Source organism: Falco cherrug, chromosome 10, assembly GCF_023634085.1.
Source record: "Falco cherrug isolate bFalChe1 chromosome 10, bFalChe1.pri, whole genome shotgun sequence".
NCBI classification, from domain to species: Eukaryota; Metazoa; Chordata; class Aves; order Falconiformes; family Falconidae; genus Falco; species Falco cherrug.
The window spans coordinates 5157973-5170778 of NC_073706.1; the positions used below are offsets into that span (position 1 = coordinate 5157973).

The 12806-nt window shown below is 54.2% G+C and overlaps 1 protein-coding gene across 1 annotated transcript; it reads right to left on the reverse strand.

Annotated features, from left to right (window-relative positions):
• Positions 1-1947: 1947 nt before the first annotated feature.
• MAFB (MAF bZIP transcription factor B) lies at positions 1948-5674 on the reverse strand. Its single transcript, XM_005439022.3, has one exon. The coding sequence runs from the start codon at positions 4988-4990 to the stop codon at positions 4055-4057; it is 936 nt and encodes a 311-aa protein (XP_005439079.1). The 5' UTR covers positions 4991-5674; the 3' UTR covers positions 1948-4054.
• Positions 5675-12806: the final 7132 nt, after the last annotated feature.

The following is a 12806-nucleotide window of genomic DNA, read 5'->3' on the forward strand; positions in this document are numbered from 1 at the left end:
TCACAAATCTGTGATGAACGGCGAGATCAAAGCCGATACGGGGGGTTGGCAACACGCGAGTCAAGCCGGGAGGGGGGCACCCTTCGCTGGTGGGGGTCCGCGGGGGTGCGGGCAGCGGGGGGTGCAGGCAGCCCTGCCTGCCCCGACACCCGCGGGGCCGCCTGTCCCCGGGGCCGGGGCCAGAGCCCTGGCCAGCCGCAGGCCGGGCCCAGCACAAGTGCGGGTGGGTTTCTCTCGGCCACACACGCCCCCCCTCCCCTCCCCGGCATGTCGGACGCCCCCTCCGGAGCCGGCCGGGGGGAGCCACCCCGACCCCGGGCAGGAGGGCAGCTCAAGGGGCCCCGCTCCGCAGCCTCCCGTCTCGCCGGGCTCGTCCCTCCCAGCACTGGCGGGTCCCAGTGCCACCAGTCCGAGCTGGGCCCGTGGCGGTGCTTGGCTGCGGGTTTTTTTTTTTTCCTTTTAAACGGGATAAATTCAACCTCGGGAACGGGACCGGGCGCTGCAAAGGCACTGGCCGCGCCGCCCGCGCCCCGCCGCGGCTCTGCCCCGCCGCTGACACAGTTCTGCGGTGGGAATCTGGAGGGCTTTCTAAGGCCTGTTTTTCCTATTTTTTGTTGTTGTTGTTGTTGTTCAATTAGCCCCAGTGATTTATTCAATGCATGCATGAGGGGACATTAATATGCGGTGGCAGTTCCCACAAACAATATTCCTCTCAGGCTTTCTGCAGCCATAGCATTTACTGGCAAGGGGGGAGGCTGTGCAGGGAAAGCCAGGCTCTCCCGGCCTTTTCCTCTGCAAACCCCTGCCCCCCCTCGCAGGGCAGCAGGGTACGAGCTTGTTCTGGGGGCCTGACTCATGTAGCCGGGGGGCTGGGACGGGCCCCAGCCCCCTCCAAGCTCCCCCAGCCCAGCGGCTGGCCCAGCTGGCTCTGCCAAGGCAGGGATGCGGCTGGGATTTAAGAGGGAATTTTTGTTTGAAGTTATCCTGTTTGCTTTTCATTTTTTTGCCCCCACACCCCGTCCTTAACCGCTTTGCTCTGCAAATGCACTTTACGCTGTCCCCGCACAGACGGCTCACTGCTGCTGGGAAGAGGAGCAGGGTGCAGAGAGGTTATTATTTTGGGTTGTGTGGTGCCTTGGATTTTGGTGTTAAGAAGGGTTTAAAGTTCAACACAGTTTTCACACTCTGAGAGTAGCAGTGCCCCGGCTCTGGGGCTGCCTTCCCGCACCAGGCGGAGAGCGAGGGCTGCAGTCTGGGGAGCTGCGGGGTTATCTGCCGTGAGAGCAGCTGATGGATGGGAAGGGGGCCTGTGAGGTGCTGAGCCCTGGGGGGTGGCGCGGGGAGATCTGTCCCCTTCTCCACATGCATCTAAAGAGTCTTCTAAACTGCCCCGTTGCTTATGCTTCAAAGGAAAAAAAAAAAAAAAAAAAAAGCCGGAATAAATAAAATGTGCAGATGGAGAGGAGGAAAGTGAATGGCCAGCCTGGATCCCAAAGGACTTGGAGGAAAGGACAGGCTTGTCCAAGTCCTCTCTTTTGATAGTGGAAAAAAAAAAATAAAAAGAGGCAGGAAAGGTGCGTGCCCTTTGGGTTGCCCCGCTCCCGCAGCCCGGGGGTGACTCAGGCCGGGGGTCCCGTTCCCCGCCACCCCCGGGCCGGTGCGAGGGTCCCCCCGCTGCGGTGCTGCCGGCGGGGGGGATGCCCACCCCCCTGCCAGGGACCCTGGGGCACAGCCGAGGCGGTGCACGGCTGAGCCGCCCTGCCCTGCGTGCGGCAGCGGTCCTGAGTGGGCAGCGCAGCTCCGCAGCCCCCGGCGCAACCTCCGCGCTGGGCGCTGGGCACGGAGCCGGGCGGCAGGGTGAGGGCAGGTACGGGTCCAGGAGTTCCCCCCCCCTTTTTTTTTTTTTTCGGAACACGAGACGTCAGAGAAGCAGGTCCCTCCAAGAAATGTCATTTCAATGATTTTAATAAGCAAAATAGGAAACAATTTTAATAACCAAAAACAGAAACCAGTCTGAATAAAACTACAATAGACCAGGTTTTTTAATATTTTTCATATCATAAGCAGGATTTGAAATTGATCCCTTCAGAACTTTACATGAAATAAAAACAAATTTTTTTCCGCTGCTGCAATGTTTTGATTTCAACACAGTTGAATCAGTAAAAACCAAAGATCGTTTTCTGATGCATGACTAATATCCACAATATTTAAAACTGCAAGCACCATGCTGTTCATTACAATCTTGTTATTACTGTTAATTTATAAACTAATACAAACTTAAAATGCATCCGGCCAGCAGTGCCAGCTATCCTAAAAGGAAACTAAAAAATAAGTTTTCATTTTGGTATTTTTGTCAGTGCAACGTAAATCCTTTTACTGACCTGCAGGAGGAAAAAAAAAAAAAAAGTAATAAAAACACCCATAAGACTCCAAACTACTACTACTACACAACTGCAAATAAATTTTGGCTAAAACTTTCACTCGCTGCATAGGGAAGCAGAGAAGCAGATTACAAATCATTGCAAAAGAATACACTTAAAAGTTGCAGTATGTCTTCTTAAAAAAAAGTTTTAGTTTTATATGCTTTTCCAGCCCACTCATCCGCTGCTACCATTGAGAAACCTAACTGCAGTGGCGACACTGAGCCCTCGCTGCTATTGCAACTTGACTCGTAATAAGGAGGGTTGGTTGGGTTTTTTATTATTATTTTATTTATTTACCGACAATCAAGGGGCAGTTGTTTCTTAAAAGGAGCTGGATCTCGTCCGTCCTTCACTTCCTGAGTGTACAATCAGAAGGGAAACTATATGGCCAAGCCTAACCGCTCCAGGCTGGGAATTGTCCTGAAGGAAAGAGCTTCTCTGCCACTTTAAGGCATGAGTAGGCTCTAGTGACCGATGAGTTTTTCCCTGTTAAGTCTAGGTTTGTCAATGCCATTCAGGCGATTTTGCTTCTGCCCCAACAAACAAAAACCAAAATGAAAACTAAAAAAAAAAAAAAATACAACTTAAAAGTGCACCAGATATACAAAGTTGGGTTTTTTCTAATGCAAAATGCCCATAACTTTTTTTTTCCTTAAGTATCTCTTTAATACCAAACAAACCGTATAACCAGCCTGCTGAAATGTTATTTTGTTTTTGTGTTGTGTTTTTTTTTTTTTTTCTCCTGTGCGGTTTGAAGTAGCAGATATTTACAAGCTAACAACCATAAAAGAAAACAAGAGAGCAAAACCAACGAACAAAACTGCACAAGCAGTAAAAAGTTTGATAACTTGTGATGCTTTTCTTATCGATGAAACAAAACAACAACAGAAATCTATGATCGATGATCAACATGCTATAGTTAAACAAGAAAATGGTACAAAATAGAAATTATTACCATACATGTCCAGCATGCAGGATTAATATTTTTAATGCAGATTTTCGTATTTTTCTATATAATCAAGCAGGCAATAAAACTGATGAGTTTTTTTCTTTCTTTCTTTCTTTCCTTCCTTTCTTAGATTGAATGTCCCATCTGAGTCCTGTAACTTATTTCTCAAAGCAGGCAATATATGAAGAGTTTGCATATATTGTCCTTTTTATGTATTCTCTTTTTCCAAGCAGGTAAATTGTGCATGAGATGGTGCTGTATATGTCCTCTCTCTTCCCAAGCAGGCAGTATGTTATAGATGGCTTGTTCATTGTCCTTTTTTATTATTATTCTCTTAAAGTCCATCTCGTTCTGCAAGCAAGCGAACTATACAACACTTCACTTGTCTTTTTCTCCTTTGCCTCTGCCTCTGTCCCTCTCTCTAACTCACAAACGAAAGTCGAAAAGTTGCACTTTACCTCTCCCGTCCCCACCCCCAGCCTACTTTTCCCACAGCTACTCTAGAAGACTGGATGCTGCAAAAAAATCAAGTCTCTATTTTTCTCTCCTTCTTTCTCTCTAGTCAAGCAGACAGATGGATGGAGATGTCAGAGGAGGATGGGAGTGGGGGGGAAGGTGACAGGGGTCAGGTTTGGGGGGTGGGGTTTTTTTGTTTGTTTTTTTAATTATTTTTTTTAAGCACTCACATGAAGAACTCGGGGGAAGACGGGTTGTCACTGGTGGAGCCGGCCTCTCTGAAGCCATTGCTGGCAAGTTTCTCACACTTGAGCTTGTAGGCGTCTCTCTCTCTGGCGAGCCGGGTCACTTCTTGCTTGAGCTGTTCCACCTGCTGAATGAGTTGGGTCTTTTCGTTCTCCAGGTGGTGTTTCTGCTGGACACGTTTATACCTGCAGGACTGGGCATAGCCCCTGTTCTTCAAGGTCCTCCTCTTCTGCTTGAGGCGGATCACCTCATCTTTGGTGAAGCCTCGGAGGTGCCTGTTGAGCTCCCTCACAGACATGGAGACCAGCTGGTCATCGGAGAACCGGTCCTCCACGCTGCTGGAGGGGGGATGCTGCTGGTGCGAGTTCTGGAGCTGCTGGGAGGAGCTGGAGGAGGTGGAAGGAGTGGGAGAGGCCTGGTGGTGGTGATGGTGGTGGTGGTGAGGGTGCCCGCTGCCGGCCAGGTCTTCGTGAGTGACTGCAGGGTACTGGTGGTGGTGTTGGTGATGGTGGTGATGGTGATGGTGGTGGGCACGGAAGCTCTCGAAGCCTTGCAGCTGCTGGGACACCTGGTGGGACCCAATGAGGGCTTCGACAGCGTCCTCCGGGGTGAGGTTCAGCGCCTCGGGGTTCATCTGCTGGTAGCTGTTGGCCATCCAGTACAGGTCCTCCAAGTGGGTCTTCTGCTCGGTGGGGCTGAAGCTGGGCGAGGAGGGCACGGAGCTGCAGGGGGTGCTGATGGGGGTGGAGGACACGGAGCCGGCGGGCTGCAGGCGGGTGCAGTGCCTGCCCGAGCGGTCGTTCCTGCCCAGGGGCTCCTTCTTCACGTCGAACTTCATCAGGTCGAAGTCGTTGACATACTCCATGGCCAGGGGGCTGGTTGGCAGCTCGGCTCCGATGCTGAGCTCTCCGGCCATCGCTGTCTTGCGGGCACCTCTCCCGGCGGAGGGGGCTGGAGACCTCAGCCCAGCGCGCAGCCTGGCACCGGGCTGCCCGCTCCCCTGCTCCCGGACAACTTGGGCTTCGCTTCCTCGCTTCCCCTCTGCCGCCGCCCCTCCACCGCCGCCTTCTCCCGGCTCTGGGGCTTCTGCAGTCCGGAGCAACAAAGCCAAGGGCGAGCCGGCACCCGGGGCCGCCTGGGTGTCTCCTGCCTGTTGGGATCTGCGTTCGCCACGCAGCGCGGGCTGCAGCGGCGGCGCCCGGCGCTCAGGCACCCGGCTGCAGGGAGAGAGGAGCAGGAAGGGCAAAAGCAAAACAAAACAAAGATGCTGCCTCGGCTCTGGGCAGGAAGAAGCAGAACGGTGCGAAACGCCCAGCCCGTGCCCCCGTCTGGGTTTTGTAAGTCCGGAGCCTTCTCCCCGCGGTAGCAAAGCACCGGAGTCTGCCGCAACTTTCCAGTCCGAGCGGGCGGCCGGGGCAGCGCACCGGCTATCTGGCGGCGGTGGCCGGGCTTTGCACAGGAGTTTTCGCTGGCTCTGGCAGCGCAGGGGAAGGGGAGGGAAGAGGGGGAGGAAGGACGAAAAGAAGAAGAAAAAAAAAAAAAAAAAAAAAAAGAGGAGAGGGGGGACGAGAAAAACCCAGGTCTCCGCTGTAGCTGCCGCCTCCAGCGCCCGTTGTGCAGCTGTGATTGCAGCGCAGCCCCCCTTGGCTTCTTATACGGCCGTGCCCGCCGAGAGCGCGGCGGGGGCCGGGGCCGGCGGCGGCCGCGCCAATGGCAGCGCGGCGGCGGGGCCGGGCCGGGCGGGCGGCGGGGCCGGGCCGGGCGGCGGCGGGGGCGGCGGGGCCGGGCGGCGGCGGCGGCGGGGGCGGGCCGCGCCGTGACAGCTCCGCAGCGCCAGCTGAGCGGCCGCGCTGCCGGTCCCGCTCCGCCGGGCGCTCCCCGCCGGCTCCCCCCTCCCGCCCCGCCGCCCCCTCCCGCACCGCCGCCTCCTCTTGTATTTATTTATTTATTTCCACGCACCAACACACACCCCCCCCCCCCCCCACCCCCGCTTTTCGGGCTTTGCCGTCCACAAAGGAGGAGGGCGCAGGGACATCCTGCCCGTCCCTTTGTTCTAAATATAACAAAGTCCCTTTTTGCCCACTGTCGTCCCGTAGCAAATTCCAAGGCGGCCAGCTTCCCCCCATCCCCAGGCACACGCATCGCCCCTTCCAACTTTCTGGAAGTGGCCCCCAGGGGACGGTACCGCGGAATAAACGGCCACGGACGCGCAGCGGGGTCCGGCCGGGGAGCGAGTGCAGGGGCTGCGGGGCTGCGGGGGGATGCGCTGGGACCTGGGAGGGAGGGAAGCACCATCTCGGCAAAGGCTGTCAGCTTTCCTTATACAACCGGGGAAATCCTCCTGGTTACAGGAAGCAAATCTCTCCCTAAAGTAAAGCAAAGGCATTGACACAGACAATTGCAAATATTAGGGAGAGAAGGGAGAAAATATAATTACATTTCAGTTCTGAGGGGACCGTGTTTGCTTTCCTCTGCTGTTCCCTGAGTGAGTGACTGCATGCAAAAGAGTACTCGGCTTGTAAGGTTTTTTAGTCTTTTTTTTTTTTTTTTTTTTTTTTGGTCCGGTAACAGGATTTTTTTTTTTTGAACATTTTGTAACGATTAAAGGAGATTAGGGCTTCTTTTTACACTGTTTTACGCTCAAACAGACAGAAAGTGCGACCCCAAGTGGCCATTTGTAGAATAACACCTACTTTTCACGGGGAAAAAACAGCCGGTAAAAAGGAGCCGGGTGGGCGGGAGCGGAGCGGAGAGGGAGCGGGGTCCCAAAGGCACGGCACGGCCGCACGGCTCCGGAGCTTCCCCCCCGCCCCCTGCACCCCAGCATCTCCACACTCCCCACCCCCATTTATTTAACCAAAAGAACACAAAAAGTTGAAGATCTGTCTACTTTTCAGAAATTAATTAGGAGGGAACTGCTTTGCTGGAGCTGGGACAGCGTTGCGAAAGTCCCCAAGCAGAGACACCCCCCCGCCGGACCCGAGCGCCATACCCGGGGTGATGCCCGCAGCCCGGCCCCGCTGTCCCGCTCCTCCACACCTCCGCGGAGCCAGCCGCGGCCGCACAGGGAACCAAGGAGGCAAAAGTCACGCAAAGTACCCTTCATTCCCACCAAAAAAAATTCCAGGGGGTCCCTCCAGCTGAAGGGAGGAGGTGGGAAATCAGCGAGAGGGATTTGGATGCGATCGCCCTGCGCAGCGCAGGCGCTGCGGGGCTGAATCCCGCGTGGCGATGCCTCCTCGGAGTTTCCCCCCGGGACATTTGGAGGGGCCGTGACGCCCAGTCGGGAGCGGCCGGTGCTCCCGGCGCCCCCCCGGGGTGAGCGAGTCCCCTCGCACCCCGAGCCCGGCCGAAGGGGCTGCGCTCCCGGGAGCACACAGACCTCCCTCCGCGGGTTGCCCCGCTCCAAACGCGTGTGTGGGAGGACACGCGTGGACCCCCACCCCGGGTCTCCCCGCGCCCTGCATCCCCCACGGGCAAGGCAGCCCCGGCGGTGCTGGGGGCTGCGGGGGGTCCGCACGGGCACCGCGCTGCCGGCTCCCCGGCAGTGCCGGATTTGGGGAATCGCCGCGTTTTCGCTGTGGACGAGGCACGGAGGGGCAGAGAGGTGCCCGGAGCCCCTCGGCGGGGGGGGCGGTGCCCACCCTGGCAGAGAAGGTCGGGGCAGAAGCTCGGCGGGTCCCGTCGGGCAGCTGCTGCCTCCCCGGGGCCTTGGGGGGAGCCCGAGCCTCCCGTGCGGCTCCGCCGGGTTATTATTTAGGAGGTCCGGGAAGCTGCTTGGGGAAAGCCTGATTTTCACCTGCACGTTAAACGGTATCGTTGCTGTGGAGGGAAAGGGGACCCTGGCGGGAGCTTGGGAAGCAGGGATGGAGCCCTATAATGCCATTAGATGGATAATACTTTTTCCGCTCATAATTACTGAGGTATATTCACAAGGTGGAGCTACTGAAAGGAGGAGGAAGCATTGATCTGATTACCTCCCTGTCCGTCCACACTCGGTTCCTTCTCTTAATCTTTTAGACTCTTGAATTACGGATAGGTTTTGCGCGTCCCGATCTCATCGTCATAAAATTGCGGGGCGCTTTCCTCATCCGTTTCTTCGCTCTTCCGTGCCTCGCTCCCCTTTACAAAACACATCCCGCAAAAGTTGCGGCGTTGCGCGGTTGGCTAAAGTAAGAACCGCTTCGTGCCCCGAATCCCCAGTTAAAGGCCGATTTTGTTTATTGTAGAGCTTTTAATTCAGCCACCACCAAAGGTTATTCTCGCTGGGATTTATATGTTAGTGGGATGCTCCTCCGTGCGATCTATTTTTATTTTTTTGGGGGGAAGGGTTGGTGAAGAGATCGCGTTGCTGGAGCAGCAGAAGGGGGTTGCTGGGCTGAGCCGCCCGGCGAGGCAGCTCAGGAAGAGTTTGCCCCCGCGGGGAAGCCGCGGTGCTGGGCGCAGGGGGCTCCGCTCCCCCCTGCCCTGCGCGCCCCCCGCGCACCAGGAGCCTCGGCGGGGCAGAGCGGCGGCCCCGGCGGCTGCGGCTCCGCGGGGAGGGTTGCGCGTCCCTCCGCGCCCGCGGGGGGAAAGTGCCACCGTCGGGGGGGGAGAGGCCCCCGCTGCCCGGCACGGCAGCGCCGGGGCACAGCTCGCCTCCCGCCCAGCCTTCCGAGCAATTTTGGTTTAATTGCGACCTTCCCACACCCGAAAGCTGCGAATCGTGCGGCTTTAATTTTTTTTTTTCTTTCTATTTTTTAAGATCCGGTTTTTTTGAAGGTTAGTTTCGAGTAAAGAGTGACTTCTTCCCGCTCTCCCTCGCCTGCCCCCTTCCCTTCGCCAAAATCGGGAAGGGTTCGAAGAAAATGATGGTGTCATTTCAGCCCAGCTCCACCCGACGTGCCCGCCCAAGGCAGGACAGTGGGGGTCCTGGAGCCGCTGCGAGTGGAAAGCTCCCCCTTAAAAGCGGAGCATATGGATACCTATAAGTGTTTGGTTTGGTAGGGCTTTTGCCTGAATCGGAGGGGTGACATTTAGAAAGGGAATCGTATCACGGTGCCATCCCGATGCCCAATTCCTAGAAACAGCAGATCTAGGTAACCGATAAAAAATAAGACCACTGTTACATATGTATTTTCCACGCTACGCTCCTGGCTTTTGGTAGCTGACTACTACTATTCCCCCGGAATTAGCTTTTCACCCCATAACATTAGTGGGATATGTTGTCTGAAATGGGAGTTTTGTTGATAAACAAACCCCCAAACCGAAATCGCCCGTGGCTGGCAGCCGGCTCCGATGGGGAAGGGCATCACTTCCCCGATTCTTACCTCCCCTCGCCTGATTTTTAATTTCCCAGACCGCAAGTAGACACCGTGGTGTTTGTCAGGATTTTTTTCCCCCCTGTGTAAGCAGCGAGGGACCTGGTTAATCATCTATCGCAGATACATGTGCATGAGAAAGAAAAGTGTTGATGTTTGCTTGTTCGGGCTGATGGGAATGGCCCACGAATTTAGGATTAAATTACTAATGGTAATCATAAGTCTTTGTTTCCTCTCTCTCTCTCTCTTTTCTGCGGGGATTGTCAAAGTAAAGCGTACAACAGGCTTTGGCCAAAGTCTGCCCAGCAGATTTGCAGTATAAAATACGCTATTGTAGCCTCCTGGGTGAACTGGGATCTCTTCAGATTTTAACTCGAACCAGTTAGGAGCGGGACAGATCCCAGTCCTAACTTTAGCCACGTTTTCACAGGTGGATCTGTGGCAAGGGAGTGGAGCAACACCTCGGAAGGGTAGGTTTTTTTGGGGGGGTATTTTTCTTCCCCGAGGCTTTGCAGTGTCCAGCGTTAAATCCCCGCTTGAGGACGGGGGGTCAGTACTTGCGGGTGGGGGGGACTGGGCTTTGATCGGTCTGGGGGGCGGGGGGTGTCCTTGCAGGACAGGCACACCCGGGCGGGAATTGCTGCCGGAACGGTGTAATCTGGGGGGCTGACTGGAACGCACCGTGTGTAATGAAAGGTGTAATGAAAGCGGTGCCGGCTGCAGTCCCGTTCCCGACCCCCTCCGCGGGCGCGGACCCCCCCCCTCCAGCAGCAGCGCGGCCCCGGGGGGGGGGGGGGGTAGGGGCTGCTGGAGGGGGGTAGCGGTGCTGGCCGCGGGGCCCCGCACCAGAGCAGACGGTGGGGGATGCCCAGGCGAGGCTCCGCATCTCTGCTCCCGGGGAGCTCGGATATTTTTATTTTTTTTTGTGCCCACCCCCCGGTGCCCCCGCTGTCAGCCCGGGCCGGCAGCTCCGTGCTGCACGGATGGGCGCCCCGGGGGGGGGCTGGCAAGGGGGCTGCTGCGGTGCCTTTCCTTGCTTTTTTGTGTGGGGAAAGAACTGCGGCTCTTCAGCGGCATTACCTGCAGTTTTCTGGGGGTCTCACTGCACCCTGGGGAGGGGAAGGGGGTGTCTCCGATGGCAGCATCTCACCCTCTTCTCCAACATCCCACAAGAGAGCCTTTGGCAGGGCAGTAGGCAGAGAGCAGAAATATTCTCCTTCTAGTTATTTCTTTCAGCCTTAGCCCCATTGTACCATGAATGTGTCGATCCAAACTTGTTTTCAAGAGAAAACAAGTCTCTTTCTCATCATTTCCAAACTCTGCAGTCTCATCATAGCCCCCTCTTTAATACACACCCCTGTTATTATTCCTCTTGCCAGCATGGTAAAAATTGTTTCTAGCAGAAACACCTGATCTGGAAGCACAAAATCCCCTGTTCGAGCCTTGCTAGGATCAGCTTTCCTCCTGTGCTTGGCTGAGTCCTGCTTCCCACTTGAACCATGGTGTGTTGAATTCATTATCTGAGCCCCCTTAGGAACATTTAGCTAATAAGCAGCACCAAAACCTTTCTGAGTGATCAGCAGTCACCTTTTGGGACTGAAGCTGGAGAACTATAATTACAGCAGTTGTATCTTGCAATGGCATTTCATGCCATTCAGAGGTTTTTCAAATGCTTCAGAACTTGGACCACTTCTTAATAGAAAAAAATCCTCTCCTGCTTATCTGCTTCTCTTATGAATACAGAGGTACTGCACAGATGTCTGGGTGGGAAAAGTGATCTTCCCAAGGGTTTCTAATTTCATTGGAAGGGATATAGAAAAGGGAGGTGTCAGGGAGACAGGGAAAGTGTCCTGGACCTATGTCCAGCATCACAAAGTCATGAGCAGCCAGGAGATCTTCCAGAAAAGGTCAGCATCCCTCTCTGGCCAGTCTATTGCCTGTTTTACCAAGGGGCTCAGCGAGAGATGTTCTTGATGATCAGATCTTTAGATGGTCAAGAAGGAAGGAAGGAAGACCTGGCCTCAGTTGTGCTTGAGGAAACCCAGGACCATGCAAGCATCTTTTCCAAAAGACCAACGCTGCTGCAGGTTCAACAGCCTCAGAGCAGAGCAGAGCACGTTGGCCCTTGCAGGACCTGGGGGACTCCACGGGCACACTCCACCACCTGCTGGGACCCCTACCCTTTCATTCAGGCTGATTTGTAATTCTTTTTCATTGCACAAAGTCCTGGATCAAAAAACCTGCTAATATAGAGAAAAAATTTTGGAATTCTCTTTCTAGCATTTGCTGCATAAGGATTTAAATATAATCATAAAGCCTATACCGTATATCCTTCTCCTTGCTCTTTGCACCTTTAGTCCCCATTAGGGATTTTGTTCTGTTTCTGTTTTGACAGGCCCTGTATATATGTGTTTGTGGTTGTTCCGTAGTTTCCTGATTTAATATCAGTGCAGTTACAGGAGAAGGATGCACCGTTAGCATTTTTTGCTCAAAGTATTTTCCAAGCTCCTTTTTGATGTACTGGTCATGTTTGCAGCTTCTGTGCTCTTCTTGATCAGAAGAGGAAGGATCTGGTTCATTGTGCCCTTTGGGAATGAAGCTATCTATTCACCTAAGGAAATGCAGCTATCTTCCTACACTAGCCCATCCGTATAGATCCAGGTGCAGAAGAAAAGTGAGGAAGTATTTAGTAGGAAGCTGTTATTCAGTGAAATTAAGTCCTCTTGTGCATTTATGAGAGGTAAAGATGAGCCGAACTGGAAATGAGGTGGCTTCTGCAAGCCTCCGCTTTCCTCCCCAAACATTTTTAAGTCCTAAACAGGAGGAGGGAAAAGAAGCAAGACAAAGAAAAGGAATAATTCTGGGGAAATGCTTTTGTTTGCTTTCCTTGTTAGTCTGAGGGACACTTATTCAGCTTTCACCAAGACAGGGAAAAGAAAAAGGCTCCCAATCTGTGTTTCTTTACATATAAACAGATCCACAGCCTTGAATAGCCCCAGATCAGATGATTTAAGATCAGTCTCAGAGTGTAAATTATGCTCCATTTGCCCAGGCAAGATATTTGGCTCACAGCGCAACTTGCCATTTTATCTTTGGGAAATAAAACTGCACTTTAGCATGTGTCTCTGCGTGGTTGCTATGTGTTGTGAACACCTCCCAGCTTAAATCTCACTATACCTCCAGGCCCTAGAAAAGCTGGAGAAGTTTCCCATCACTGGCCGCTACGAGGATCCTACGGAGGGTCCAAGGGGAGAGGATCTAACACGGATCTAACACGACTGGGCCAGGACATGGGGAGGGCTGACAAAGCTGAGTGCTGTCCCTGGGGCAAGCTGCAGTTTCTCTGTAACTATTTCTTTGCTTCCAGAGCAATTCTGCAGAATGGTTAAATTAATTTGTGTGGGAGAGCCGGCAGCACAGCAGCGTTACAAA

Coding starts and splice junctions, on each gene's coding strand:
- MAFB (XM_005439022.3), bottom strand. CDS start 4,990: ATGGCCGGAGAGCTCAGCATCGGAGCCGAGCTGCCAACCAGCCCCCTG.